General features: G+C 38.8%; 1 protein-coding gene across 2 annotated transcripts in view; it reads right to left on the bottom strand.

Annotated features, from left to right (window-relative positions):
- LOC146332552 (Golgi apparatus protein 1-like) overlaps nucleotides 1-19,236 on the bottom strand; it is a 31,327-nt gene extending 12,091 nt beyond the window's left edge. For both annotated transcript variants that reach the window (XM_084729062.1, XM_084729141.1), the window contains exons 1-8: nucleotides 18,811-19,236; nucleotides 7,591-7,620; nucleotides 4,500-4,586; nucleotides 3,825-4,040; nucleotides 3,509-3,712; nucleotides 2,252-2,323; nucleotides 1,983-2,169; nucleotides 96-313 (exon numbers count right to left, since the gene is read on the bottom strand). In XM_084729062.1, coding sequence (XP_084585188.1) covers nucleotides 96-313; nucleotides 1,983-2,169; nucleotides 2,252-2,323; nucleotides 3,509-3,712; nucleotides 3,825-4,040; nucleotides 4,500-4,586; nucleotides 7,591-7,620; nucleotides 18,811-19,155 — 1,359 coding nt within the window. In that variant the 5' untranslated portion in view covers nucleotides 19,156-19,236. The remainder of the gene's footprint in view (nucleotides 1-95; nucleotides 314-1,982; nucleotides 2,170-2,251; nucleotides 2,324-3,508; nucleotides 3,713-3,824; nucleotides 4,041-4,499; nucleotides 4,587-7,590; nucleotides 7,621-18,810) is intronic.
- Between the last annotated feature and the right edge of the window lie 5,630 nt (nucleotides 19,237-24,866).

The following is a 24,866-nucleotide window of genomic DNA, read 5'->3' as shown; positions in this document are numbered from 1 at the left end:
AAAACTGAAGTGGCACAATAATAACTTTGTGTTGTATTTTTACTTGAGTTATATTTGTATCTATCTGATGACAACAGTAACTGCGGGGGTCTTACGGCGCTCTGACAGACGCTGTCCACGGTGGTGCTGCGGTCTCCGCGTCCGATCCTCATCAGGCAGTGCAGCGTGCGTCCTTTGCGGTGCAGGCCGGAGCAGTGAGCCTCGATCTCCGTCCTGCAGTGCAGCACGATCTCCGGACTCAGGGAGAAATCCTCCATCAGCATCCGCCGGTAGTCCAGCATCTCGCCCTGACACTCGCCGCTGACCGGACGACCTGCAGAGCACAAGAAATAATTACTACTGACACAGTGAAGCCCTGATGACACAAGACAGGAGCAGAATTTCATACATTATTTAGCATTAATTTACATTTTATTAACAGTGTGAAAACAAAAACAACATTTTTTTCTCTGACTTAAAGCTGGATTCATTAACTTTTTGTCCACATGGAGGCTGCAGGTCAACATGTAAACACAACACGGACATTTTATCACTTTATAAAGAAGGTTGATATGTGCTGTGTGTGAAGCGACATTAGCATTCACATGGAGTCATGTTTGTATTCACCAGGTGATTGTGAAGCCCAGTACTCTCCTTTTAGATTTGTTTTGGTCTCCACCAGCTCCTTCAGCCGCTAAATGTTCCACTTTCTTCATCAGTAAGCTGCAAACTTTGTCTGCCTACAGTTTGTTGTTGGGAACCTTCAGCTAATTAGGTTTATCTGAGGTTTTTTTTCCACTGAAAACAGCTGCTGCTGCTGTTTATAATATTTCATGAAGGAATCAAGAGATGTTTTTTTTATAATATTCCTTTAACATCCCTGTAGTGGTGATAAGGTTTAATAAGGTTTAGGTTTAATACTTCATATTTTTGCATGTGATCTCTTGAGTCAGAGCTGTAATATCGACTGTGAAAGTTATTTATTGACCTTGGAAAGTTTCAATGTTCAACTCCGGGTCCAAAGTCTCGCTGCCATGAAACTGACTTAACATCCTGCAAAAAACAAACTGTGGAGCCTGAGCTAAGATTATTTTGTCACGTCACTATAATGTTTCAAAATAAAGCTCTGTCATCAGCACTGTATTCATACATTAAGATTTTATCCACATTTATAGTTTTAATTTATGTTAGATTAAGATTATTGATAAATAATAATAAGTAATTGAAAATATCTCCACCTACACCAGCTGCAACATTATATCGATGTACACATTAATGCATCAGTTATTTTAATACAGTAACATGTATGAGTCTGAAATGGGCCATTCTGCATGATGAATACTTTTACTTTTGGTACTTTAAAGCTACTACACATAACTTTCATATTTGTTGCGCTTCATTTGAACTGGTTAATGCACCGTTTCTTTCTGATGATCTCTGGATTATTTTGATGCTAATTCTTTCGCAGATTGTAGATTAAGATTTTGAATGCAGGACATTTATTTGAACAGTATTTAAACTCTGTAGTATTGCTACTTTTACTTAAGTTAAAGATCTCAGTGCTTCTTCCGCTACTGGATATTGTCACATAAATTCAATTGAAGTTAATCACCAGTGAGTTTATTATATTTGCTCACTGTAATATTATAGAATCTGTGTGCTGAAGCTGTGCACAGATTATCAGAGGGAGTAGGCAGAATATTCATAACACACCCACATCGGGACTGACAGACTTGCTGCAGCGTTATCAGCTCTTATCATCAGTTTACTGCTGTGAAACTTAAGAACTGAGGGTTTCAGCAGCACTGCGGTGCTAATCTGGTCTATCCAGAGTCGTATGAATCTGTGTGACGGTGGTTTATTGTCCATCTGCTGCCAGAAAGTTCAGTATAATGCATCAGGATGCATCACTCAGCTTACTCTCCTCCATAAAACTACCGTGTTGCGCTTTGATGGTTTGACTGATTTGTCAGGAAACGGAGGCGTAAATCACAGCAGCTCACCGCGGTGCACGGCGGCCTCCAGACACAGCAGCAGGTAGGACAGCCGGGCCTCTCGGGCCCGCGGCAGGTTGGTGTCCAGGCTGCAGCGCTGCTTCCTCAGGTCCAGCTTACAGGCTTTAGCCAGAGAATAACTGACTCTGTAGTCCTGAGAGATCAGCTTCTGACGGGTGGTGAGAGCGTCACGGCACTGTGGAGTGGAGAGGAGCGTTTAGTGCATGAAGCAGCAGGTGAATTAATGCCCTCCTGCTCTGCTCCAGAGGTGGTCGTACCTTTTCAGACATGGCCTCTTCAAACTTGTGATTGAACAGACACTTGTAGACTTTTCCTTCTCCTGCCTGAGTCTGAGGAGAGGAGCGACAACAGAGAGACAAATTTTAACGGCTATTTAAAGGCAAACTTTTCCAAAAAACTACAATGTACTCATAGAAAAATGATCCCTCTAAATCATCACCCTCGACCCACCAGAAGTGTGTGTCTGGAGAGACCCCGCCCTCCTCCCATATGTTCTCATATTCTCGTTATTTTGCTGTACTCACAACCCAAAATGTTGTTATTGACATCCTGGGAATGAGACTCAAAAATCTTTCAGGGGGTGTTTAAAAACAGCAGCAACTGAAATATCCTACTAATTCTATCTTTACTTAGTGATAATTACCTCCATCTGAGGCTTTATGGTTTGGGTCCTATTCATTTTTTGCTAGATATCAAAACAACCTGTAAACATAATTCCAGTATTTTTAAATCTGGGCATTACTTTTTACATATTTTCAGGGCTAAATGACTTAAAGGTAAAGAGGTTTTGGAATTGGTCCAGTTGATGACCGCAGCTGTAAAGTATGTCAACTGAAAGTGTTTGTTTTTGCAAACATTATAGAAAGGATCCAGACATAGAGAGACTTTTCTGTTAAAGAGTTAGAGCCTTTTTTGTTTAAACAAAAACAATTCATTTGTTCTTTTCAGAGGCACCAGACTCCTTTGACAAAAACAGTAATTTCCCCTTAGAGAATATGTGAGTCGCTGGTCTGCCGCTGGCTTGGTCGTTTGTTTGTTTGTGTTATTGTGTGACTTTTAAGATGCTGGTCAGCCCTTTAAAATACCAAAGTCGCACAATAAATAAGAAACCAATGAACTGATCAAAGTGCTGGCAGACCAGCAACTCTGAGGTAAAACTGCTGTTTTTGTCAACGGAGTCTGGTGGCTTTGAGGAGAGCGATATAACAGCTTCAGTTCCCCACATCTGTCTCTGCACGGATTATTTGGCATTTCCACTGTTTTCTCATCAGGTGCTGCACCACATGTATTTTAGACATTTTCTATGATCAAAATAATCAATTCAGACAAAGAAGTTAGTAAAAGCATGTTGTGAGTTTGTGTTTTTTCGGATGGAAACCAAGAAGCCAATGAATGATGCTTTGATGACTTTGAACTCTAGTAATCTGTAATTTCAATATAATCTGAATGCAGAAATTGTTTGTTTTATGTTTTGAAGGTGTAAAATCATCAGTAAACCAGCGGCGTCTCCTTACGTTCTGGCAGAATCTCTCGCGGTCGTCTCTGCAGGAGAAGTAAAGATGTCGGTCGAGGTGGAAGTCGTCCGATGACAGCTCCGCCACCCGCAGGATCGCCCTCTGACACTCCTCTTTGATTGGTCGAACGTGGTCCTGCTGCTCCGCCTCCCTCACCAACGCCTTCTCCAGACAGGCGATGACCTCACCCTGAGAGTGGACGTCCTGAAGGCGAAGGAGGAGGACGAGGAAAGACAGGATAGAAAGAGATGTGACCTCGTATTTGACAGCTACGGTGAACACACACACACACACACACACACACACACACACTCACCTTGTGTCCCACGTTGATGCTGCCGCAGCGCAGGTTGTTGATGTCCTCTTTGCATTTGTCCATGAAGCCACAGATGAGTCTGTAGTCGCTGAAGATGATACTGGTCATCTTGGTGATGTACTGGTTACACTGGTACTCGCTGATGTTGCCACGGTGATCCACCAGGCAGGACACCAGGTAGCCCCTCCCTCGCTCCTCCTCGTTACACTCCTTTATCTGACGGTATCGAACATGTGACGTGTAAAACGTAGTGCAGTAAAAAGTGTAACGTGCCTCTGAGTTGTAGTGAAGCAGAAGTGTAAAATAGCAGAAAATTAAAATATTTTAGGTCAGCAGAGTTTTGAGGTACTTGTACTTTTCCGCTTTTTCAAATGATGTTGTGCTCACGTCGTTTAAATTCAACACTACTTCACAGATGTTTCACAATAAGAGCGCATAATCTGTCCTGTTTCTGGTAGGCTTTTAATTTGAAATTTGTTTACCACTTTAAAGGCAAATTAACAGAAAGTTATTGGAATTAACAACTAAATTAAAACATTTTCTGTTAAAAAAAGAAATTGAAAGCATGAAATGACCGTCTTTTCTCTAAGATGACATGTGACAGCTCTTCAGAACAACAACTTCATTGAAGTCAAAATGAAACTGAACCCCGACCCTCCTGCGGTGCAGACTGACCTCGGTGATGGTGCTCTTGCAGACCTCCGTGGCCACAGACTCAAACTTGGGATCTGTGGTCAGATTGAGTTTATAGTTCCACAGCAGCTGAGGGAGACGAGAACAAAAAAACATATTTACAATTTCAGAATGGGTTAGGTGTCATGATTAAAAACAGCTGCAGGCTGATATTTCAGTGAAGATACAAAACAAAAGGCCAAAGGTTTAAGTCTGTTTCTCATTCAGAGCTACTGGAAACCTGAAATCTGCATTAAAGTTGGTTTCACCTGAACGACTGAGGCCTTCAGTGCTCAAGGATGCAGCTTTTTTAAAAATCGCTTTTTAGAGTAACTGTCAAATAAAAACAGACCCTGACTTTGACCGCTGCAGATTCTCAAAAGTCCAATCAAACTCTGGTGAAAAGTGGTTTCTTTACTCCTTCATGACAGTAAGAACAATACATTTGATTAATCAATTATAAAAATAATCAGCCATTTTTTTTTGGCTTTATTGCTGAAACATTCAATTTTAATTCAGTTTTATTTGCACCAAATAAAAACAGTTATGTCAGGGAACTTTTCATATATTGCAGGTCGAGGTCGTTCTCTTTATAAACCCGATTGTTGCCACCAAGAGGAAGCCCTGAGAGGACTGTGTTGAGGAAAAACTTCCTTCTGACAGGCAAAAACCTCGAGCAGATCCAGGCTCTTTATAAACTGTGGGCGGCCTTCTGCCAGAACCGTATTACTCATGACAGAAATGCACACGTAGGCATTAGAAAAGAAAGAGTGCGGTTTGGATTTAAGAGCAGTGGAGCCTGAGACAACCAGGAATGCAGTCAGCATCTTTAGAGCATGCAGCCAGATCAGCTGGACGCACCGCTGTGGACGACCCCAGGAGGAGAGGAGGTGAGCAGGGATAAGAGCCACGCCGACCTAGTTTGGATTTGAGGCTGCTCCTGACTAATGTCCGGTCAGGAAAACGGGAAGGGGGAGAAACCGGACTGTTGTGTCCACATCTTACAAAGACAGGCTCCGGATCAAGCATTTGTTCTGAGCTGACAGGACGCAAAACTCTGAGGAGAGGCGGATTCTGTTTTTACATGGATGAAACAACGTTTCCCAGATGCAGAACTTTTAATGTAAAGATGTCAACCATCTCATCATCACCGTCTTGTTGCTACACTCTACACTTCCATATTTTACCAGCATTTGGCTGATTTTCGGTCTGTAAATGTCTGTACATATTGTTTCATTTTCTGTTAATTTTTCATCCTACTCTATTTGACAATGAAATATCTGTATATATGTTCTGTGTGTGTGTGGCATGAAGGGACGAAAACCTTCATTTATTTGTGCAACACTGAGCTGCATGATGATCAATAAATTATTATGATAGCTTGAGACGGAGGGTGGGGAGTTTGTGGGTGTTTACCAAACAGCGAGCGTCTAATGAAAAGATGCCACTGAGCTGCATTATGGAAATTAAAAATTCCTGCGTTTATGGAGATTGATCCACACTAAGGACCAACACGTCAGCATATTTCAGCCTCTGCTGCTTCGATTTTCACTATTCTTTCAAAAACGGTCCCCCGACTTCATGGAAAAACAACGTTAAGTGGCTGCATTCGCCCTCAGCACAATACTGACTGCGTGACAGATCTGCTCACAGCGTCCAACAAAACTAACAATCACAGTCACTTTGGATTCGTTTCATTATAGAAAGAAGTTTCCAAATGTCTCTTTTGTCCTCAGATTCTCTCTTTTTGTCTTTTTTTTAATTTATGCGTTTATTGTTTTTGGTGCCAGCGAGGCTCCAGCTGCAGCAGCCACAGATAACAGCTCCTGACAGACAGTCAGAACGCCCAGAAAATAACACCACAACAACACAACACGGTCTGTCTCTGTGTGTGTGTGTGTGTGTGTGCGTGTGTGTGTGCGTGTGTGCGTGTGTGTGTGTGTGTGTGTGTGCGTGTGCGTGAGACATGTTAATTGCAGCCAGAGCTTTGTGCCGCTGTAATAAAGACAGTCCAAGTGGTCCATTAACCTTGTGGCGTTTCATAAAGCTGTCTGTGGTTAACGGCTGTGAACTCTGAATGCTGAAGGTTTATCATCCACAGTCACCGAGACGACGAGCTTCAGGAGCTTCAGACTGAACGTCAGAAGGTGAAGCTGCAGCTGATGACGGTTGTCTGTGATGGTTTGTGCGTCAGATGATGATTCTTCAAAGCTCCTTTTAGTTTTCAGAGTGCAGACGGCAACAGTTGAAGAGACATCCTTAATGTTACATAGAGAGGAGACGACCTTAGATTTATTCAGTGATGGATGAAATACTGCTGGACAGCTTAACATCTTATAATATATAATACTTAATTAGTATTATTATTAAATGTGTGTATTAATAATCTAAATCTGCAACGTAGGGTTGTTATTTTCTGACTATTTTCATTGTCTATTATTTTCTTGATTAATCGATTAGTTGTTTTGTCCTCAAATTGTCAGAAAAAATGTAAAATATGTCAAGCTGTGATCCCCAAGGTCCAAGATGACGTCCTCACATCTTGTTTTGTCCACAACCCATAAATATTCACTTTAATGTCACACAGGAGTAAAGAAACCAGAAAATATTCACATTCAAAGCTACAATCAGAAAGTTTCAACTTTTTTCTTAAAAAAAAAATCTGACCAATTAATCAATTATCAGCTAAACAATTAAATAATTAGCTTTCAAACACAGTGCCAATTAGCACTAAATACAAAGTATGTTTTGCAGGTTTCAGCTCCTGAGTGTCCTGACGTGTTAACCGTGTCGCCTAACGTTTTAATGTCGGTTTTGTTTTGTCTCACCTCACAATATTAAAACAAAAAAAAGGAAAAGTGGAAAAGATTCAGACGTTGACCTGATATCATGGTGCTACATGCAGAGGGATTCTTCAAAGTTTTTACATTTCATCCTGAGGGACAATCCAGTAAATTTCACTCATATCATCCTCTAACCTTCAACTAGACCCAGCCTCACTTTGCATTTACACGTTTTCCTTCGAGTAATCCAGTGGAGAAAAATGTTCGGCACACGTGTGTGCGAGTGTGTGTGTTTTGAAGGAATTACTCACATGGTTACAGTCAGGAGCAATCTCAGTTTCCTGCAGGAAGACAGAGAGAGAAAAGAGTTACAGGGTGAATTCAAACATTTATGATAAATATGACTGATGACTGAATCTAAAGAAGCTCGATTAGGTTGCTGCCCAGAACTAAAACCAGCGAAAATGTAAATTTAAAGATTTTTTGGGGGGTCTTTTGCCTTTATTGTGATAGTGACAGCTGAAGAGATGACAGGAAGAGAGGTAGAGAGAGCGGGGATGACACGCAGCAAGTGGCCCGCAGGCAGGAGTCAAACCGGCGGCCGCTGCAGAGGACCGGCAGCCTCAGATCAACTGAGCTATAAGGACGACCCTTTTCTCCGTATTGTGATGCAGAAAATGTCAAAGTAAACAGGTGCATAAACACGTGACCAGAGAGATGTGTAACCACATTCAACACATACACGTGGACGTTAACCTGCAAGGAGAGCAGGCTGCTAACATTAACGTCAGTGTTTTCTTACTTTTAGACAAGTCGACTAGTCTGAATTTAAATTTCTGTTTAATCAACAAGGAATTACATTACATTACATTATTTAACTTTGGGGCTGCAGAATAAATCTAAATTGTATCCGGAACGCAATAAAGCTTTCTGCAAATTTTCAAATCGCAGGAGGTGCAATATTTGTTAAAGGTAAAATGTGTGTCAAAATCTTTTAAATTAATGAATGTCATGAGGTGGAGACGTCCTGTCCTACAACTCAGATTCTACAGAAAACAAACTAGAAAACAACATCTTGATTTGGTAAGGATTCCTGCAAAAAACATTTTTTTTAAAAATCACACCATAGTCATTCTAACATGTTTTAAATCAGAATAAGAGTAATGATGTAAAAATCATCCTAACCTCTTAGATATTTTTTCAAAAGCATTTGGCCCTATTTAACATTTAAACATTAGATAATTATTACCTTTGAAGAATCTAACAAGTCGCCTATATATCAGTTGATTTCATATTTAAATTTCAGGCATAAGGTCTTTAATTAAATTGTGATTATGGCTCTAAATATAACATCAACATGCAATTATTGTGAAGTAAAAACATGCTGCTGAAACAGAGTGAGATGGGAAAACATCCCTTAAATCTGAAAATTAAATCCACATACTGTTTTTGGCAAATTACTGTATATAAGCAAATGCAACGTGCATAAAGGAGCTGTGTTGCAGAATTAAGCTCTTTGTGTGTGTGTGTGTGTGTGTGTGTGTGTGTGTGTGTGTGAGTGAGTGTGAGAGAGAGAGAAAGAGAGTGCATACATTCACACACAAACCAGTCCTCCCACAAAAACGTCTCAATGTTTAAGTCAAACCTGTTCGCCCACAGGAATTAAATGATGTATAGATGTTTTTAGTGTATCTGTGTACGATGGTGAATCCAGTATAAGAACATTTTAGATTGTTCCTTCAGTTTGCATTGAAGAGATGAGACCAAACGGCCATGATGACAGTGGTACCAGTATCACACCAGCGTGATGTGCAAACGGCAGCAGTTTAAAACGAACAAAGCAGCAGAAGCTCTTCAGACTCTCCCACAACGCTGTCGACTATCAGAGGAAACGCAGCGGGAGAAGCTGTTCTTACAGCCTCGCATCACCGCGCTGTAAAAAGACATGAAAGTGCTTCATGTTAACCGCTCTCTGCCCACGGGAACAAGAGACAAAAAGTGTCTCTAAACCGTCATTTCCACTAAATGTTTCAGAGACAGAGGAACAAACGTAATGAGGAAACAGACCCTCGGTGGCTTCTTAGATAAAAATGACTAATTAGACAGGAATTTAGTTATTAATTAATGAAGAGCTGCTCAGTTCACATCAAAGACTTGTGAAGGAGGAAGAAAAGATTAATCAACAGGACGGATCTAACTGAAGCGGTATCAGAGGGTAAAGGGTCGCAGTAATGTGACACAACTCTGTTTATATCACAGAAACGCTGAAATGTCACAGACTGAAACCAGCCTCTGTTCATGTGAGCTCACAAAAGGTTTACTGTCACTTCACTGTGACACAGTCGCTGTTTGGACAAAAGTTCTTGGCACCAACTTTCTTTCATCTGTGAATAAAAGTCATTCAAATGACTGTCTGCAGTGTTCTGCAGGTTCACACTTCACAAGAGCTGACTCAGAATTCACACTGATCCAAATCAACTAGTTCATTTTCTTCTGTTTTCTTTTGTTTTTAACTGAGCTGACCTCTTCTTTTTCTTTTTTTTAACTTTTAACAGGTACAGAGGCAAACTGAAAGACACAGCGAGTCTTTAGGAGACAGTCTGTGAGTTTCAGCATCTCTTCAATGTCCACACATAGTTCCAATAAATAGGGACGGATTATATTTTTCATCCATGAAATAGAATAAAAAAAAGAAGCAAAATAAATAATACTAATAAAACACAAAGAAGAAATAATAAATAGAAAAATAAAAACTGCCACTGCCCACTTCTCAAACTAATGAATTACTGTGTCAAATCACAGGCTGAGATTACTTTTAAAAGCCAAGAAAATCCAGTGTGAGTCTATGTTTAACCACTAAAACATGTCATATTGTGCAAAAAGAGGTGCAGTAAAGGTACTTCTGTTGCAATACAGATTTTATTTAGCCTCCATGAATCAAATCATACATTCTGTCTACTTGTTGTTAGGAAGTGAAGGTAACCAGAGCTTTACAAAGTGCTGTGAGTTTGACTCTGATGGAGGAACAGTGCAGCTGCACTTGGCTCGAGGTCTTACTCTTTCTTAAAGGGAAAGTTTGTCACGTTTCATGTGGACGTCCAGTCAGAGTTTATGGAAAATGTATTTAGTTGAAGCAATAAATTCCTCAGTGCTGCTATTTGAGCTGCAACGAGTAATCAGTTAATTGAAAAGAAAAAAAAGACAAAAGCTTCTTAAATGTGAATATTTTTTCTTCTTTACTCCTCTCTGACAGTAAACTGATTATCTTTGGGTTGCCAGTAAAACAAGACATTTGAAGACATCATCTTAAGCTTTGGAGACACAGTTTGACATTTTGCTGACATTTTAAAACAAACGATTAATCAAGAAAATAATCAACGAAGTAATCGTTGGTTGCAGCCCTGATGCTGACAGTTTGACTTGGACGGATGAAGTTTGTGGCTGTTGGCTCTTTGTTAATGATTTGTTGGGATCATCAGATATTTCCTCAGACTGTCCGGATGCTTCAGCTCGATGTGTCATTTCAAATCCACTGCTGATGTGGCTGACATTTGGAAACGTTCATAAAACTCCTTTAAATAGTCACATGAACTGTCTTCAGCAGCGTCAGAATGGCCAGCTGCACACCTGACATGATGCGTGCTGTAAAACACTGCGAGGGCATCATTAACTCCTCGCACTCCATGCACAACACTGAGTTTATATAATGTGACGGGAGTTTCTTGCAGTGACGAACCTTTTAGCCTTTTTTAGCTCATTGTTTTGGTTTTTAAGGCCCATTTTCTGTTTTGATTCAGTCTCAGCGCTTCTATCAACCTTGTTTCTGGCAGCTGGCTGCAAAAAATCTCTGATAGACCCACCTGCTCTGCACCAGAGAGGTGGTCAGAGTCAGTAAGTAGCTGGTTAAAGTGGAGCGTTTAGCTGCTAAAGACACAATATAAACTTAAATATATTGAAAGTCTGTGTCCTAAACTTGTCAGAGTCAGCACCAGTTTGTGGTGCAGAAAAGCTGCTCAGCAGCTTCTTCTCTCCTTCTCATAAATTTCTCTGGCTGTAACATTTTCAGTAGTGTAACTGAGGAAGTGGGCACGTCATCACAGAAACACATCAGAAGATTGTGATGTTTAGTGCAACTTCAGCAGAATCTGCTGCCATCCCTTCACAACACAACTCTGCCTGCTCGCCGGATCTGTGAACGTGTTCCTCTTCGCCCGTCTGTGCCACAACAGCCCTCAGTGTTGATAGGCTAATACTTGTGATGTGTAACCAATCAGACGGAGCTGTGGGCGGGACAAGACTGCAGAGTGGTGACCACAGACAGAAAGAAGTGGCTGCATCAGAACCAAATTTATTTTATCTGTACCTTAAATACACAATGACTTGGATAATATATAAAAATGAAGAATATCTGAGCTGATAATCTATTGCTTCCCAAACTTTTATTTCTTTCTGGGGGCCCATTTTTCAAAAATGACAAACCATCACGACCCAATTCACAACAGACCTCTTCAATAAATCCTGGTTAGAGTTAATTTGTGCAAATGAATCCTGACAATTTTTACTAACATTTCTGCATCACCTTATATTATCTTGACCGTGTTATTGAAAACATATACACATGATCAATACTTAATAAATGAGAAGTAAATGCATTTAGTAAGTAGCAATTAATTGAAATTTTTATCGAAATTGTGATATGGCCTACGGCAATTTTCAAACCATTTTTAATTAAGCATCTAAATTGTTCAGCCCTAACAGTTAACAGGACATCTTATTATTTTTATTTCTTCTCATTAGAAGAACAACACAGGACATTTCAGCTCTCTTTATAAATGAGACAAAATAAGTTAATTTATGTGGAATTCACAGGCTCTCGCTTTATCCTCTCATTAGTAAATCAATACATTTTTAGAGTTTTGTAAAAGGTGTACTGTAGATATAAATCTTAAATCTGCATAATTGTGTGCATTTTCCATCACTACAGTGGGTTTAATGACCATCTGTTGAGTTATTTTAAGACACTGGAAGGCAGCAAAGGTCCCAGAACTGAAAGAAAGGGTTAATGCAGTGGTGGAAATAAAATCTAGAACAACAACAACATAGAACATTTTAGCCTAAAATTTATTAAATTTATTTGGGGGCCAAAACAAAATCTCCTGTGACCCACCTGTGGGTCCAGACCCAGTGTTTGGGAATGACTGCTGTATGAGGATATATGTGTGATGTTGATTTTTCTTTCCCTCTAGATTTATTATTATTTTGTTTGGCAACACAAATAAAACCCCTGTGAACCTCCGGTGTGTCAGGACCCAGGTCGACCCCCCCCCCCCGTCCTGATCCCCAGGTTGAGAACCGCTCACACAGATGGTGATACTGTTGAACAAAGTGACAGGCAGCGTCTGTATGCAGTGAAAGAATCAGTCAGTCAAAGTAAACATGTTGTCAACAGAGTAAAAAGCTGCGCTGACAGAAATCCTCCTCCTCTGTGTGTGAGGCAGACTGAAGCTGCTCTATAATCCACACAGCAGCAGCAGCAGCAGCATCCTCACACCCCGTCAGTCCATCCAGTCAGTCAGCAAGTGACAGACTGACTCAATGACCACAACGTGAAATGTCCACAGGCCTGCTGTCGCTGTCGCAAAGTGACTTCCTGTTCAGTTCATTTGTTCTGCTTTTCTTTCTCTCAGACGTCTCTCGAGTGTCGGATTTCAAGGCTTCAGTCCACCGCAAATAAATACTCAAACGCTGTTCTGTAACCGCACGCTGCTTTACTGCCAGTGCTGCTGATCGACTCTGAGTGTGTGTGTGTGTGTGTGTGTGTGTGTGTGTGTGTGTGTGTCGGGGGTGGGGGTGTATCTTTCTCTGGAGAAGAGGCAGATTTATAAGAGTCATTTACCTCTTCAGGAGGCCACAGCTGTTATTGAGTTGAAGCCATGTAATTATCTCAGTAAAGAGGACATCGCTCAGGAGGAGGCGAGTGTGTGTGTGTGTGTGTGTGTGTGTGTGTGTGTGTGTGTGTGTTTGACGTCAGCATGGTGGGGGTGGGGGGGTGGGGGGTGACGTCAACATGGTGCTGGGGTACCAGAATAAAAAAAAAAACCACCAGACCGACTACACACCAGGTTCATCCTTTGTTTAGCCTGATATTCACACTTCCAATTCAGCCTTTATAAACAGTATATAAACATGTAATAAACGGTTTATAACATACTGTAATGTATCACATGCAGCTGTAAGGACATTTTAAGTGTTTGTACTGTACAGTATTTGTCAGCAGTTATAAATTCTCTTATAAAGACCATTTTTATCTGTCTTTTATTATACTGTAATTCATTAATCTGTTGTTGCTTCATAGGAGGAGTTTTAATTCTTCACAAATACACTAATAAACACCAGGGCTGCACAATAAATCGAAATGTTATCGAAATCACAACACGGCTGTCTGCAATTTTCAAATCACATTGATTAACCTGTCAAACATTTTCCTGATTAATCAATTAGTCATTTGGTCGATAAAGTGTCAGACAATGATCAGAAATGCCGATCAGTGTTTCCCGAATCCCAAAATGACGTCCTCAAATGTCTTGTTTTGTCCACAACCCAAAAACATTCAGTTTACTGTCAGAGAGGAGGAAAGAAACCAGAAAATATTCACATTTAAGAAGCTGGAATCAGAGAATTTTGACTTTATTTTGTTAAAATCAAAATATTTGGCAATTAATTTACTAGCTGACAAGTAATCGATGAATCATTGCAGGTCCAGAACACACAGGATGGTAATGACTGTATACTCACTGCTGGAGTTTAAATACTGATGAAACATGTTATTTAGAAAACTGAGTATCTGAATTCTCGTGGTTTGATTCATGTGGTTTTATTCTCTTTCTCACTAAGGTCATTTAAAGTGGTGCAATGTTAAAAATGTTGTGTTTTTTATTGCGATCCACAAACTCAGATAGGAAATCAAGCTGTGCATTATTTTTTTTTTAAACTATATTTAAGTTGATAAAATTCTGTTCTAAAAATTCAACAAAGCCAAAAGTCAAGATTTGAAATGCAAACTTGAACAAGGATCCTCTTTTATTTTAGACAGATTCTAGAAGTGGGTGACTGACAGAATATCAATTCATTAAACATTTGATTTTTTTTTTTTTTAAATCCCATTTGACTTAAATCTTTAGGTGCAAACTGACTTTGAGTGACTTCATTACAATTTCTTTAATTGGATCATGTTTTAATTTTACATCTGAAATTTGTGAAACCCTAAAAAAAAAAATAAACAAACATGGAGATCAGAGCACAGACATCAAGTTCTTAAAAGTTCTGGACCACTTAGTTACCTGCTTTAAGTTTTAAAGAAATAATTCAAAAAGATTGTTTTGAAAGGAAAATATTTCTGTACTATAAACTCAGTGTCATTAAGTATTCAGACATTAACTTCCACAGTCAGGTGATTCTCCAAGACATGAATCATTACAGCTTCTATATGCATGTATTGTATGTAAATGTTGTTTCCTTTTTGGTTCAGACTGATCAATAATACATATTTTTAGGACCAGTGTGGAGGATTTAGTGGCATCTAGTGGTGAGCTTAGGACCTACAGTGGCTGTGAACCTCGCGATAAACAGGAAAGGCCTTATCTAGAGCCGGTGTTTGGTTTGTACATCCTCCACAACTGCAGAAACATGGTGGTTATTTTGTTAAATCTCAGGGTGAAGCGGATGATTATTTTCATTATCAATTAATCTGCCAAATATCCTGCCAAACATGGTCATTAAAATGTCAGACAACAGTGAAACTGTTTCTAAAGCGGGCAAAGAGCCACCTACAGCAGCCGAGGACCCAAAACATATTCAGTTCAACCAAGACGAGCAGGAAACCCTGACATCTGAGACACTGGAACCTGCAGTTTTGCTCAATTGATCTTCAAACTAGACAAGCCAAGTTCAAAATCTCAAGTTTCCCTCAAGAAGCTTCACAAACTGAGCAACATACGACACCCTCTATCATCAGAGTCTCCATTCAGATAAAGTAAAAACTCCTCCACCTGCAAGAGAACAACAAGAAGAGCAACAGAGGACGAATCATAAACTCTGTCTGTCTGCACCGTGACGTAGAAGTCAGTGGGTCTTTAATGGCTGATATATTAATGATAGTTTGGAGCAGGAACATGCTGATAGCCAATAAATCATCTGATATCTAACCGACTGACTATTATTTTCCTTCAATGAAAAAAACAGTAACGTAGTGACGCCTATCCCAGCTAACATCAGGCGAGAGGCGGGGTACATCCTGGACAAGTCGCCAGTCCATCGCAGGGCATTAAACTATTTTGATAATCCATGAATCGTTCAAGTAAATTTTCATGAAAAATGCTTTTTTCCAGATGCTCAAATATGGAGATTTCCGCTTTTTTTTTGTTTATTATCACATTAAACTACATATCTTTGGATTTTTCATCTGATAAAATTAGATTTGGATAGCTTGGATGTTGGAATCCATTTATTTGTAATGCTGTTACAAATAATAGTCCTGAATTTGAAATCTGGCTTAACTAAAAGTACAAAAGTATTAGCGTCAAAATTTAGGCTACTTTAAGTACCAAAAGTAAAAGTAGGAGTGGACTAAGCTGTTTGTTGGTGAGAGGAGTCAAAAGACCATTTCAAACGTCGCCGTTCAGCCGTTGTACCACCAACCTTTTCTCTTGTAACACTGAAGTAACCGGTTTACTGCAGCTAAGGTAACAAAAACACAGCAATTCTTATTGTCATGTGATTATACACTAATGAAAAGATACTTATGAATAATCCATTTCTGTCATATTCTGCCAGTAAACCCCCGTTAATCTTACAAATGTGGACTTTAGATAAATGAAGTGCAGTAAAAAGGACAATGTTTCCTTCTGAAATGTAGTGGAGAACTATAAAGTAATATAAAATGAAAATACTCAAGCGCTCCTCACATTCATGTCCCAAATACGTGTCCAACAGTACTGTGTGCATGTAGGTGGTAAAGCTAGAGACAGATTGTCACGAGTGTGAAAAATATTTTGTGTGAATTTTTCATCACAAAGACAAAAAGAAACACAACAAAAAAGCATGAAAAGTCAGTGGTTTTATTGTCGGCTTGTTAGTCATGTGACAGCTAGATGACTGCACACACACACACACACACACACACACACTTCACAGTCACACACACACACACACACACACACACTTCACAGTCACACCTCAGTCTGGTTGATAATGACTTCCCTGAGTTTGCAGGAAGCAGCTGTACTGAGCAGCGAGCAAACCCCATCAAACCTCTGCCTTCACCTGGTCAGAAACCCACTTCCCCAGAGTCAAGTTTTATTTGTCCTTCTGCAAATTGTTTTATTTATTTGTGGTTGTCAAATAACAAAAAAAAAAAAAAAAATCTAGGGCTTCAATGTCTATAAAATGTCAGAAAACAGTGAGAAATGTCCATCCCAAGTTCTCAAAGTTCAAAATGATGTCTTTAAATGTTCATTTTGTCAGTGAAAAGCAGGAAATCTTCATATTTCAGCAGCTGAAAACAGCATTTTTCTGCCATTTTTGTATGAAAAATGACTTTCACAGCTCATCAATTATCAAAATAGTTTAATAGTTTAATTCTTTTTTATTACCGAGGCAAGTGGGCCATCCTTTTTGTTGAGCCCTGAAGGAAATAACTGCAGGGAGTTGAAAGCGAGTGATTCAAGTTCACTTTGAGGAGATTATTTCCTCTGAATATTGATCACAGATGACTTTTACTCATATTTGTAGGAACTGCTCTGTACAACTTTTAATTTTTAAAACATCGTGCACATTTAATGAGCCAAATTCAGCGTTTTCTTCTGCCTGACACTTGGCCGTTGTTCTATCAGCTCTTTGGTTTGTTTTAACGTCTCGGACGCAGGATGAGTCTGTTCATCAGAGAGCGAAGACTCTGTGAATAAAGCCTGTGTTCAAGTCGTCACCGTGACCTGTTTATATCTAAATTATCTGGACTAAATTTCATTTCGTTTTCTTCACAGAAGTTAATGAAATGCGGACAGGCATCAGGAGCTCTATTAAGAGTCTGGGAGCCGATTTAAGCAAAAAGGAGAACAGACCGGTATCCTGTTTTAATCAATCAGTCAGTTTTTTAATAAAACTCAGTCACTGCATGGTGACTGAAAACCTTTTTAGGAAAATGTTGCAGATTATACCTTTAAAATCAAGAAAGACTTGTGACGACCCCTGAAGCTTTAGTGATCCCTAGTGGGGGTCAGGACCCCCAGGTTGGGAACCAGCAGCCTGAGTAAAAAAAAAAAAAATACAGCCAGAACAGAATGTTTGGCAGTTTTTTTTTTGTTTGTTTTTTTATTTTTTTTATTTTTATTTAAACAATTAATCAATTATTAAAATAGTTTTCAATTAATTTTTCAATAATTAATTGACGAATTGTTTCTTCACCTGATTTGTTTTAATCCCAGGAGTGTGGAGAGGAATTCAGATTGACAGAGAATCTAATTAAACACTTGACAGAATCAATTAATTAAACACGAAATAATTACCACTAGGGCTGCAACTTACAATTATTTTCATTGTTAATTAATCTGTCGATTATTTTCCCAATTAATCGCTGAGCTGTTTGGTCCACAGAAATCAGTGTTTCCCAAAACCCAAGATGACGTCCTCAAATATCTTGTCCACAAAATAGTCGACAAATCATTTAAAAATTAATTCATAATTGATTAATCGTTGGAGCCCTGATAAACATATTCTCTTCAGGGAGCAGTTTACTGTCAGAGAGGAGAAAAGAAACCAAAAAATATCCACATAGAATTTTGACTTTCTCCTTTTGAAATTACTCAGACTGATTGATCGATTATTAAAACAGTTGGGGATAAATTTAATGATCGACTGATAATCGATTAATTATTGCAGCTCTACATGCCAGTTTTTTTAAACCCCTGACTACAGCCTGGTGATGACAGGTATTTAAATATCTGGCCTAACACCAGACAACATCTAAACACAACATTTCCTCTTCTTTTACTGATTTTTTTTTTTTTTTAACATTCCTAACATTTGTAAACTGAAGACTATATTTTCAGCAGCTGTTTATGTGTCAAACTCTTCAAGTACCACAGCTGTTAGATAAACGTGGTGGAGTAAAAGTGGAAAAAAATGTAAAAACACATGTTAGTACATCTGTGAAATCATCTACATCTGTGCGTCTGTAGCACTTAAAGTTACTCCTTACATAATTATTAAATTCCTCCCTTGTTTTTAGTTTTCGGAGTGTCACACAGGTATGAAATCTGAAGGAAAATGTGGATTTCTGCTGCCTGAAATGAATTCTGTGTGTGTTTTGACCCCGCTGCAGGTGTAGCTGTTCACCTCTCCACCAGCTCCTCACCTCTGCATCAGTGTCATGCTGTCAGCCGGGGTGGATCAAACCCACCGGGGCGACACACCCAGCAGCTGCCCATCACCTCCCGGGACCCGGAGTCAACCCTCTCGGCGCGGCGGTGTCTTACCTCTCTGCGGTCCTGCAGGCACTCCAGCACGGCCAGGTTGTTGGTCCAGGTGTGTTTGGGGCAGAGGCGGGTCAGGTCCTCCCGACAGGCCTCCTCCTCCGACAGCTTCCAGCCGGTCGCCCTTCGAGGCTGCGAGGCCCCAGCGGCTGCAGCAGCGGCAGCGGCAGCGGCAGCCGCGGCAGGTGCATCCTTGGCCGGGGGATCGGCGGCTCTGAGGACCGGCGGGTTGGGCGGTTCGGCCGGGCCGCTGGCTGCCTTCAGGCCGAGGACGGAGCCGAAGCCGCAGAGACACAGTAACGATAAGAGCAGCAGCAGCAGCAGCTGAGAGCGACTGTACGCCGCCATCTTCACACCACTGTCGAGCTAGCGCTAATGACACCGCATCACTTCCGGTCAGCAACTTCACAATAAAAGCCGTTTGACCACGCTACATTTAATACTTCCGGTCATCTTAGAATAAAATAAAAGCTCTTCAAACATGAACAGTGTAATTCAGTACGAAATTAGACCAGATCCTCTTTTCTGCTTGTGTACCCATTCATTTTTTATGTTTTATATATTTATATTTCATTTAGTTTCACATCAATGGCTTGTAATACAAGACATTATAAATCTGACTCCAGAAAAAAATTCTCAGATCTTTGACTTAAGTGGCCTAAAAGTAGAAAAGCTTTTTTGGAACCACAGTTTTAAACAATATAAAATACTCTACAAGAAGGAATAAATTGTGTCTGATGTAGTTCAAATACCCTGTTAAAATTGCTTACATATAGCTCTACACCTGGCCTTAATTTAATATTCAGTAATTCATGAATGTACAAATAACCTGGATTCTCCTCTGCTTTACTAGCCAATCACAGTAACCAGTTACTTCCAGCTTCTCCTGTGGGCGGGGCATCACCACTCATGATATGTATAGCACCACACCTGTGATTAACAGGATTGGTTCTGTAGGTTTATGATGTCATATACCCAGTCTGACTGAATCCATTTTTTCGAGACTGTCCTTGCTGCTTATTTTGCTGCTGATGTCTTGTAACACATGAAAAACACCACATAGACGTGTTAACAAGGTTTACAAAAAAGCAGATTTATACTGTAGGTGGTCAAACATATTGGTATTAAGACATACTTACAGTACCAAAAGTAAATGTACTTATTAGTGGTCCATTTCAGAATAATAGGCCTCTATTAATGGATGGGATGAATAATTGATGCGTTTATGTTTTGCTGCTGGTAGAGATGGCTGTAATTTATGTACTGCTGGCTTGATCCATACAATTAATAATCTGACTCTGCAAAGCTGCCAGTGACTACAGCTGTCAAAATAAATTTAGAGGAATGAAGAGTACAATACTGGCCTTAAATAGTAATGGAGTAGAAGTATAAAGTAACATAGAAATGGAAATACTTGCTTTGTTACTTCCCACCACTTGAGTTTTGACACGTAGCACTGATAATGTGACAGAGATAACACATACTGACAAAACAATCACACCTGAAGGTTAATTTGTGGATTTTCTGGACATTATCTTATCTTATATCTTCATCAGCAAATGGAGTGTGCTCAGTTTCCATTGAGAGTTTATATTAACATTTTATTTTCAGAGTGATAAATGTTGAAATTTAAAATGGATGAAGTAATGGCCTGAAACATCCATGAAAGTTTCCCGTATCATTGGTTGAAATGTACATTTTTAATAGTGCACATTTTGATAATGAGCCCAAAAGTGCAAGTACAGCTCTGGAGGTAGACTGTCTCATCCAGGAGCATTTGGCAGATTATACTCAGCAGTGATGTTTACATGTTTTTCTCAGACACCCTGATATTGTAATGTTCAGGGGTGATATTGATAAATGAACCTGATTATAAAACGTAATAGCTATAAATTCTGATGTCTGCAGGAGACACGAGTATTAAAATGACAGAATCTATAACTTTCTTTGCCTGTAGGAGGCATCATTAACGTCAGCCTTCATGCGCTGATGTAACTTTCCTTTCCTGTAGGTGGTGCAGATCAGCAGGAGGACTGACTGAGCAGCTTCTCTGTGGATCTGCAACCTGCTGAAGATGAGTTAGTGATTTTCAGACCATGAAGAAAAGCGACGAACACAGGAGGGCAGGGGGACTCAGCTTGCTTTGCCTGGAGGAAACTTTTGCAAAAAAAAGGCCAGTTAGTAAATAAACCCAATAATAATGTTACTTATCAGATAAAATGAACAAAAAATTAACTTATTAAACTGACTTATGAACTTGGTGTATATTGCATTTAATACCTGCAACTGAAATATATATTTATTATTATATATTTTTATTTAGTTTGCTGTTATTTTTAAATGAGTATTCTGTAGTTTGGTTCAGGGGTGTTTCTAGAGGGGGGGGGGGGGGGGCTGTTTACCCCTGAAACCTGATTGGCTACCCCAAGTGCCCCCCAGTTATCTTCACATTGTCTTCATATGATTGGTTATCTGTTCAGTGGGAGACGGGACTCCAGTTTGAATGATTTGATGGTAATTTTTTACAAGATTAATTTACTTAAATAATAAAACGTAAAAGTACATGTGGATGATTAATTTAGGAATTTAGGAGTCTGAGAGCAGATGTGCAGATGGACAGTTTCTTTTTGAGGACTTAAAGAACAAAGTATGGAGTTTTTATGATATTTGTATGGTTCCACTGGCGTGCTGTGATTGGTCGGACTGTTTATCTTTTAAATAAAACATTTAAATACAGGAATTTAACAAACTGTAATATACTGTAATGTTAGTTATTAAGTTAGATGAGAAAAGGTTCATTAACATATCTGTATGTGTGTGTATGTGTGCATGTGTATACTTCATGCCACCTCTGCATCAATCACCCCAGTCCAAAACGTCTGGAAACACTGCTGGTTTGCTTTTGATGTAAAAATGTGAAATGAGATTTGTGGTACAAACGCTGAGAAAGAAAATTATACTGGAGGAGCATTTGTTTGTGTGTGCGAACTTACCCGACTTCCCTCCCAGGGTGTTCGAGCAGCTGAATATAAAGGGAACCAGTAAGAGCAATAAATCCTCCCAGTTTAGAGCTGACAGCTGCTGGGAGGCTTTTTCTGGTTCACAACCAGCAACGCTTTTGCAGTTAATTATTGTTTGTTTTTTCCTCTTTATTTACCCTCATTAAACTACATTTTTTTTTATTGGATTGTGAATATATTTACTTTAGTTAAATCAGTTTCTAGAGTTAAACTGTTCATGTTTGATCTTTTATTTAAGAAAAAAGAATCTAAACTCTTGTTATGTTATCATCTTTCATTACATTAAGCACCGTCTGCTTTTTAAAATATGATCAAATTAACTCAAGTGGTTTGCTTTCACTCTTTTGTGAGTCACTTCCCAGTGAGATATCTTTAGTTTATATATACAGAAGCTCTGAATGAATCTATGCTGAATTCCCATTACTGTCTGTGTGAAATAGCAGGAATGAAACAGATGAAAGGAGCAGTCAGCTGTTACAGACTACAGCTGAGCTGACTCAGAGGAAAATAAGGACAGCAGGAAAAAAAAAAAACTCCACAGTTTAGAAAACTGAGCCTTCATTGTCTTTGCAGAAGATCATGTGTTGGCTGGCTTTATTTTCTCTTCAAATTTCACAGACGGGTCTTTATTAATATCAGCCTTTGTCTCCTGACAGCCGAGTGTGATGATGAATTAGCTTCAGTTTACTCACTGAATTATAAGTGACTGTGTTGCACTTTTAAAGCCATTTACAGTGCAGTGAAATATCAGAACACAGTATGATTGTGATGTCATTTACAGTTTCCGCTCAAGGTTTTGCTCAGATTTTATACAAATCCCATGAAAAGACCAAAACCCCAATGTGTCTCTTAAATCTTTAAAAACTTCTCACAATAATGAAGTTTCATATTTTTGACAATAATATCCTCAAACAGCTGGTCACTGCAGTTTTTGGGTTTTTTTTTTAATAAAACGTCACTCAATAAGTAGTACATTTGTTGAGGACTATATTCAGCAGCGGATTAATCTACATTTAGTGCTCTAGTGAGTATTATAGTCTTTGGACAACAATGGAGCTCTATGGCACAGAGGAAGACGACATATCAGGCTGTGATAAACACATTTATTTTTAGTAGAAACATTCACTGTGGGTTTTGTTCTTTTTGTGAGATTTGTTGTCAACAGGAAAACTATACACTAATGCCAGCCTCATCGCTTAACCAAGATAATTTAACTCATTAATGATTGATGACTGTATTTAATGAAAAACCCCACAGATGTTTTTTTTTTCTTGTTAGAGGTGGAAACACAAAAGACAAGACATGAGACTACATACTGACAAAATCCAGATTGTTGATTTCACATATTCATCATGCATTAAAGGGTAGACAAAAGTCATTTTCATCTAAAAAGGAAAGAAGGCAAAAAACACTGAATTAAAGTAGGGCTTGGCAATATGTCAATATTATTTTTTATACATTGCATTTAAATTCAAACCAACCTATACTCTTATTGATGATACTTGCATCCTAACACACTTATCCCCCATCTTCATCATTATTGTTGTTTTACATTAAGTGTACCACTGTTGTATATATTGTTGTACATTTTTTGTTGTTTGCCTATTTTTATACCTCGTATTTCTAGTTTTTTTTATATTGTTGTCTATAGTAGTATGATGCACATTTTATTTAACATTTACCCTACATACTTATAATTTCTATTTCCATTCTTATGTTCTATACACTCATATATCCTTCCATTCTTGCATGGAGCAACTGTAATGCAAACAACTTCCCCCCGGGATCAATTAAGTATTTCTGATTGTGATTCTGATTATAGCGATGTTATATGAGACCAGACATCATCTTTTATTTTAACATTATTATATCATAATATGTTTTTTCTTTTCCTGGTTTTAAAGTCTGTGTTAGTAAAGTGGTGTATTTTTCTGAATTTACTGGACTGTTCTAGCTGTTCTATTATTCTCTACTCACTCAGTCATTGTATCCACATTACTGATGAGTATTTATCCAAAATCTCTTAATATTTTGTGAAATACTTATTCCTACAGCTTTGTTGCGACGTTGAGCTATTTAGTCAAAAATATAGTGTTAATTGATCTTGTCCATATCGCCCGGCTCAACTGTTGGGTAGTTTAATCTACTGTGATGCATCATATTTTATATGATCTAGGGTTTGGTATTGATTCAGATTTCCTGAATCGATTTGATTCACTTCATGATTTGATTCAGTTTGATATGACTTCATTTAGGGATATTTCAGTTGCATCACCAATTTTGCCTGAATATGAAAGAGATTCTCAGAGAACTACTGCAGTAAATTATACAAGGAACCCTCTAACCTGCTTAATTATTATAGATATTAATGTTTACATAGAACTGACATACAAGAATTGTCCCCAAAGTCGTACATTAATCATATACTTTTTATTAAACATGAAAATTAGTGCTATGAGATCTTGCATCAAAGATTAGTCCTGTGAGACTAACAGGGTTAAAACTGATGCCTGTATGATGCATCTGCGGGAGAAAAGACATTTATTCAAAGATCATTTTGGGGATTTTATGAATCGATATTGGACCAGGCAAAGGAAAATTGTTCCCAATCGACTGATCGATTTTTTTTTTAAACCCAGCCTTCATAAGATCATCGTATGTTTGCCACATCACCCAGCTCTAGATCAGAGAACATACCGCGTTTCTGAAGTTTACTGAAGTTTAAGTTGTTTTGAATTCAATGATACGGAGCATTTGATATAACACCTTGTAGTTGATATACAGCCCTTTCTGTATCATAGTATAACCAGCATTATTCAAATGGTGTTACTTCTTTTATCATTTTTCACAAAAACACTAAAATAAGACACTAACGACTAAAAAAAGATTTTAAGAAAAACTTCACTAATTTGAAAATGTTCAGTGGATTTATGCTTAGCTCGCCTAATACTTTAAGAGCTGTAAATTATAAAATCCCACTGTGAACATGGAAAACTGAAGTAAAACCATGCAGAGTCCTTGTCCTGGTCCCACTTTGTC

The sequence above is a fragment of the Lutjanus erythropterus genome, chromosome 1 (assembly GCF_056507025.1).
Source record: "Lutjanus erythropterus isolate fLutEry1 chromosome 1, fLutEry1.hap2, whole genome shotgun sequence".
NCBI classification, from domain to species: Eukaryota; Metazoa; Chordata; class Actinopteri; order Lutjaniformes; family Lutjanidae; genus Lutjanus; species Lutjanus erythropterus.
This window is presented reverse-complemented; position numbering and strand designations above follow the sequence as displayed.